Raw genomic sequence first — 6,736 nt, 5'->3', positions numbered from 1 at the left:
GGCGATCAACAACATCAATTCGTCCTTATCGTCACTCGAGTCAGAACGACATGAACGGATCTCTGAACGTAGATGAGCTTATTATGTAAATGTGAAATACGGAGGCAATTACGCCTCTTTACTTAAGCAATCGCACTCTTTTATAGTCACGATAGTCTTTTTGAGGAAGCAACCCGCGCCTGGCTTCTCATGCAATCTAACTGGCACGTGCTTCCTGACTTACACAGGAAGAATTGTGACCAAGAAGGTACTTAGGCATGTGCTTCCTAACTTTCATGGGAAGAACTATGACCATGAAGGTACCAGACATAAGCTTCCTGGTTTTTATAGGAAAAATTGTGACCATGAAGCTAGCAGAGAATTGTGAAGGAAATTAAAGACTATTTATGTATAAAATGTATGTACAGTGTATACGTGTCACGTATTACAGCTGTATTATATACGTCATAGTAGTTATGCGGTAATAATAGAATCTTAAAAAAAATGTTAGAAAAGAGAATGCTATTAGAGTGCTAAAAACCTAAAAAGAACAAGTCTGGAAAAAGAATATCTTAGGAAAAAAAAATAGACTTGAAAGGAAATCAAATAAAGAGAAATGGTTGGAGATAATCTAATTTGTTGTGCAACTTCCGATCATCACCACCCCTCACAGCCACCGATCAGTCTGGCCCACTCCTGAATCCTGATATTTCTCCGGAAATAATCTTCCACTGCACTGGGCCCCGCAACGTCCCCCTCGCTGTCTTCCTCCCCAAAACCGCGAGTGGTTTGGTGCCGCAGCGATCGCAGGTTCGAAACTCTACAACAATCCCCTTCTCGACGCCTCTAGAAGGCTATAAGCTAAACCCGTATAGCCTCCAGAGCTCGAACGGAACCCAAACCCTAACCCTAGCCCCCAATGGCGGCCGGCGGCGGGGCACCGTGGGCGGAGCGGGCGCGGGTGGTGGGGGCGCAGATCCGCAACAGGTTCCGCGTGGCGCCCGTGGACCGCCGGTGGCTGTGGCGGCGTGCGGACGGTCGCGTCGCCACAGAGGCGGTCAGGCGGTGGTCGGATCGTGCTCGGGCCCTGCTGCAGAGAGACCGGAGCGCGGAGCAGGGCTCTCCATCGCCGGAGACGTCGCCCGAGGCTGCGGCAAAGCCGTCGTCCAGTGCTTTGAGATTCTACAGAAAGAAAGGTGCAAACTTTTTGTTATCATTTAACGGCGAATTTTTACCTAGTTTGGTTCAAATGAGATGTCGCACTGACGCGCGTGAATTGATTTCGAAGCTATTCGTTCATCAATTTAACGCTAGCATATTCAATTTAATATTTATATCTTATAGTTGTCGGTGGTGTGTACGGCTTCACAAAAAATTGGTCTGAATTTTTGCCTACTAAAATCGCAACATGTTATTTTGAAGTTTTATGTTTTGAGTCATAATTGAATAAAAAGAGATCGTATTGATGAGTTATTTGTTATTTATAAGTGGGCAAAGAAGTTGATGGGATTGAAGACTCCGTCATTTTCCGTTCGCTTCAAGCATTGGCTGTTCCTCTTATTGGCAACGCTTGCTATGTTTTTATGCATGGCCTTAACTCCGTCCAGGTATTCTATCTGAGAAGAGAGTACTTGAATACTTTAGGACAATCGTTTCAGTTGTCTAAATTACGAGGATGTGCAGATTTATGGAGCAGAGAAACTTCATCAGGTGTTACAAGGGAGAGATAAAGGCAAGCCTCTTCTAACGGTATGGAATAGCATAATCTCAACACATTACTCTATCATGTATTGTTGGCCGATAGCTAGTACTCATTAATCTGAAGGCTCTTATATGGTCATATGAATGAAATTATAGTGTCTGTCTTCTTTTTGTTTCTTTCAGAAGATCACGAACTTCTTACTTTTCCCAATTGCTTGTGGCGCCAACTGATTTAACCTATGAAATGAACTCTCTATCTGAGATCCTTTTAGCTTACCGTAACTTTCTCATCTATGCAATCTTACTTTTCCCAATTGCTTGTGGCGCCAACTGATCATGTCTTCCTTACCGTAACTTTCTCATCTATGCAATCTTCTAAATTCTAATCACTCATGTGCTTCTCTTGTTGATAATTCCATTTTCAGGTCAGCAATCATGTGGCAGCTATGGATGACCCCTTCGTGATTGCCTCGCTTCTACCACCATCTGTTATGCTGCAAGCACAAAAGCTGAGATGGACACTATGTGCAACTGATCGTTGCTTTACAAACCCAGTTTTCTCTACATTCTTTAGGTCTGTTAAGGTGTTACCTGTTTCTCGTGGTGATGGCATCTACCAAAAGGTATCCATATTGTGGTTATGTCTGATTCGCTGCTTAGTTGTATAAAGTTCTTTAATATTAATCAACCAATTTACCCATGCATTTTGTATTGCGAGAAAATCAATATTTACTTTAGTTATGAGTGCTGTTATGGGAAGGGTATCATTTTACAAAGAGCTGTTAGAGCTACTCACTGCAGCTTTACTTCGACTCGGTGTTCCCATAGATGATAAAAATGTATGATGCTATTAACCTTCCAGCATGCTGTACTTTCGTGGAATAGTGGTGGAAATACATGATTCAATCTAGTACAAAGTTCAAAGTAGCTAGGTTCTGTTAGGAAATACTGAAATACTACACTGAGTGTATGTTTGGATTGGTCCTCCTAGCTGCATGGATTTTAATCATAGTAATTCTACCTTTTTAATAAGTTAATAGTCATTTGATGTTAATGGCTTCATTGTTTGAATATCACTAATCATGTCCTTCTGATCCAAGATGATGGAGTATGATTCATGACATTTGGATCTGTCGAATACTTTGCTCTTCACTGATTTTTTTTCCTTTGTTCAGGGAATGGATATGGCACTTTCAAAGCTGAACAGTGGTGGATGGGTTCATATATTTCCAGAAGGAAGTCGCTCAAAGGACGGAGGGAAAACCATTGCTCCCGCCAAAAGAGGTGTTGGAAGGTTAGGAGATTATTTTCTTCTTGCACTGTCCTTTTTCCAAAGAATATTGGACCACCGATGATTTTGCTTGTTTGCATAGCAAAACCTGCATTTTTCATATACATATACAATTTTCTGAGCCTTGGGTTTTAAGGTTATTGCCTCAACCATTGTTGAGGTGTACCCAGTCTAATTCCCTCTTTGTCTTACCAGATTGGTAATGGATGCCGACAGCCTTCCAATTGTGATACCCTTTGTCCATACTGGAATGCAGGATATAATGCCTGTTGGAAAACGCATCCCAAGAGCAGGGAAAAGGGTATGCCCTTATATTGACCGATGCCATTCTTGTTGCAATACTATCATGATATCTTCTAGAACTCTAAATTATTTATTTGATCTTCTAGGTGATTGTGGTTGTGGGTGACCCAATCAACTTTGACGACCTGATCATTGACAGCAGTGATGACACCCAACATATCTCTAGAGGGATCTTGTATGACAAAGCAACAGAAAGAATTGGGCAGCGACTGCAGGAACTGAAGTCTGAAGTTGACAGATTGGCAGCGGAGCAGCAACCGGAACTCCAGAATCATTACATGCACAGTATGAGCGATGATGCATACCGGTTGTGGCAGCAGGTTGACTGGGAAGCATTTGGCATAGGGAGTTCCATGTTGTCATCAGAACCTTCAACCATACCAGAGCCATCAAAGGAAGCCAAGCCTGAAAAGCACCTGGAAGTGGAGCAAAGCCTACCTCCATCCCCAAGCGCAGATATCTCTTATGATGCTGTTCCACACTGGTTCCGCCATCACATGGATCCTTCTGAGCTCATGGGGTTTGCTGCCCGTGGCCTGATCAAGAACCGCAGATTCTTGGACCAAGGTTACAGAGAATTCCAAGAACCGACTACACTGAACACCTGGTGGGGATCTCAGGCTAGCAATGCTGTACCCAGATGGTGCACCGCCTGACTGAGACCACGCCCTCCCTTTGCCCCTTTGTACATATGTTTCCTGATGATGTCGCTGACAATTTTGACAGATTCTGATTTCTCTCCTTCATGGAGTTCTGAAAATTGGAACAGGGTGAGTGACTCGACACTATATGTTGCAATACAGAGACTGTAAGTGCCATTTACGTTTGGGCACTGAACATTTCGTTTGAGGCCAATGTCATCTTCGATGTATAAAATGGTAACAGTCCCAGGGGACTAGATGGTATTACAAGTTTATGAGCCTCTTTGAGTGTTAGGCATTCGTCGTTGATCATGTGTCAAACACACGACACAACAGTTTGTTCTTGTCAGAATTTTGAACTTCTTTGCCAATTGTTAACATCTTGTTGAGGAAGGGGTTCTCGCCTAGTGTTTCTACAGGTTTTCCCCAGATATCTCGTGGCCATTTATGATTCCTGGTGCACTCTTCAATCAATTATTCCCTTACTTTTCAGCTGTCCAGTTACGCCATGTACATCTGTCTACTCTCACTGGTTATTTCTCTCTTTCATAATCATGATTACTGACTTGCTAAATTAAAAACTGCAGATCTCATGAGTCATAAACTCATCCTGTGCTTTGCTTCTGTTTTTTAAATTCAATTCGCGAGGCTTTTTGACAAAGGTAAAAGACAGCATCACAAGCCCCCAACGTTCACTTGCGAGTTTGAACATTTTATAGCCGTTACACACGCCCGTCCATTCCCGAGCTCTCCGCATTTAAAATTTCCAACGCCGCCCTGCTCCACCACCACCTACAGAAGCCATCAATCTCTGCACCCTCAACTCACCATCTCCAACGACAGCAGCCGCCGGCGAGCTCGACCACCAGATTCCGATGGCCCTCCGTGCGCTTGACAATACGCTTCCCGCCGCAGTGGAGGAGCGGCCCAAGAAGGTCCACAAGCTGGCCGCCGCCCCCGCCGCGCCGGCTGCCTCCCCCGGGAGCGGCAAGAAGAAGAAGAAGAACGACGAGAACTCGCCCCCCAGGGCCACGGCCGCGGCGGTGGAGCAGGCTGTGGAGTACATCCCGTCGGAGGAATTAGAGGCGGCGACCAACCCCAAGGCCAAGGCTGCGGGCTTGGTCGCGGAGCTGGACTCCAAGGACTGGGTCAGGGTCTGCGAGGCGCTCAACGACGCGCGCCGCCTCGCGATCCACCACTCCTCCTTCCTGAAGCCGGTCCTGTAAGCTGCCTGGTCTCAGATTCCCCCGGCACATTCCAGTTTTTAGTTTGATTTAGGAATTTTTACATTATTGTTAATTAATTCGTGGATAAAATTGAGCAGGGAGAAGGCGATGCTGGCTATCGTGAAGACGATGAAGAACCCACGCAGCGCAGTGTTAAAGACGTCCATCATGGCCTGCACCGACATCTTCAACTCCTTCAGCAACCTCCTCTCCTCTGCCTCCGACGAGGCCTTCGACAAGCTGGTGCGTGTCTGATGATCATCACCGAACGAATCAAGTGGATTTCGTCGAGCGGTGACAGATGAATATGAATGCGACTTTGCTTTTTCCAGCTGCTCCAGCTCCTGCTGAAGGCATCCCAGGACAAGCGGTTCGTGTGCGAGGAGGCCGAGAAGGCGATGCGCGCGATGGCGGCAACCATGCCTCCGCTCCCCCTGCTCAAGAAGCTGAAGGCGTACGTCCACCACGCCAACCTCAGGGTCAGGGCCAAGGCTGCCGTCGCCATCTCCCACTGCGCCTCCAGGATGGTACGCCAAGAACTCAAATGCGTCGAGTACTCTAATTGAGCAACTTATTCGAAAGATTCAATTTTTATCTGCGTAATTTGTATTTGCGCGCAGGACATTGAGGCTATGAAGGAGTTCGGGATGTCGGCGCTCTTGAAGGTGGCGGCCGAGCTGCTGAACGACCGGCTGCCGGAGGCGAGGGAGGCCGCCCGGAGCGTGGTGGGCTCTATGCACGCCGCGTTCGCCAAGGAGGCCGCAGCGAGGGAGGAGGACGGGCCCTCCGTGGCCGCGTCCTGGGAGAGCCTCTGCTCGCTCAGCCTGCCGCCCATGTCCGCGCAGGCCGTCGCCAAGATCGCCTCTTCGCAGTAACCAGCCGTGCCGCGCTGCTGGTTTGGCTTGGCTGGTTCAGATTCTGCTGCTCTGCATGCACCATGCAGTGAGAGGCAACTTCTTGCCTTAGTCTTCAGTTTGATGTGTTTGCCGATGCTTATGTTTGCTTATACATGCTATCTCGCATGGTTTCAGTGTATTCCTTTGTTTTACGAGTAATAGCATAAAACAGTTGGGTTTGCTTGATCTCATAGTGCCACAAAGTGATGCAAACATCAAATAGAGTTTCAGCCTATAGAGGCCTCGCCAAACTGATTAACCATTCCAGTGGAATAGCAAAATTTCCTGGTTCAGACATGCACAGACACAGGGGCGCGGAGCTTCCTTGTTGCCGGAGGTGCCCATGGCTAGAAATTTTCTTTAGAAAACTCTAATATTCACCTGCTAACATATCTGTCTATTATCTTAATATTTGAGAGAAAAAAAACCACCACATTCATTTTTAAAGTTACAAAATTATCATGTTAATCGAAAAAATGATCAACATTACTTATTGTTATGAACATTTAACGGTTTAGATTAAACCAAAGAGTTCATAACAAATACGGTTAATAAATAGCTAAATTCGAAATTAAAAATTATGAAAAATTAGCAGTTTGATTTTTACAAATTTTGTGAAGCAAAATATCTAAATAAAGAATTCAAATAAAATACAATAAACAATAAAATTATTATAAAAAAAATATCTAAATAAAGAGT

General features: G+C 45.4%; 2 protein-coding genes across 2 annotated transcripts; both read left to right on the top strand.

The window, feature by feature from the left end:
• The first annotated feature begins 680 nt into the window (after window positions 1-680).
• Window positions 681-4,222, top strand: LOC133909538 (uncharacterized). Its single transcript, XM_062352007.1, has 7 exons — window positions 681-1,175; window positions 1,468-1,586; window positions 1,663-1,728; window positions 2,106-2,303; window positions 2,856-2,974; window positions 3,167-3,272; window positions 3,361-4,222. The coding sequence occupies exons 1-7, from the start codon at window positions 899-901 to the stop codon at window positions 3,928-3,930; spliced, it is 1,455 nt and encodes a 484-aa protein (XP_062207991.1). The 5' UTR covers window positions 681-898; the 3' UTR covers window positions 3,931-4,222.
• Window positions 4,223-4,288: 66 nt separating this feature from the next.
• Window positions 4,289-6,226, top strand: LOC133909539 (uncharacterized). Its single transcript, XM_062352008.1, has 5 exons — window positions 4,289-4,425; window positions 4,503-5,137; window positions 5,240-5,384; window positions 5,474-5,668; window positions 5,762-6,226. Exons 2-5 carry the CDS (start codon window positions 4,791-4,793, stop codon window positions 6,014-6,016), a joined length of 942 nt encoding a protein of 313 aa, XP_062207992.1. The 5' UTR covers window positions 4,289-4,425; window positions 4,503-4,790; the 3' UTR covers window positions 6,017-6,226.
• The last annotated feature ends 510 nt before the right edge of the window (window positions 6,227-6,736 follow it).

This window comes from Phragmites australis, chromosome 2, assembly GCF_958298935.1.
Source record: "Phragmites australis chromosome 2, lpPhrAust1.1, whole genome shotgun sequence".
Classification (NCBI taxonomy): Eukaryota; Viridiplantae; Streptophyta; class Magnoliopsida; order Poales; family Poaceae; genus Phragmites; species Phragmites australis.
The sequence above is the reverse complement of the archived record's forward strand: the minus strand, read 5'-3'. Positions and strand labels throughout refer to the sequence as shown.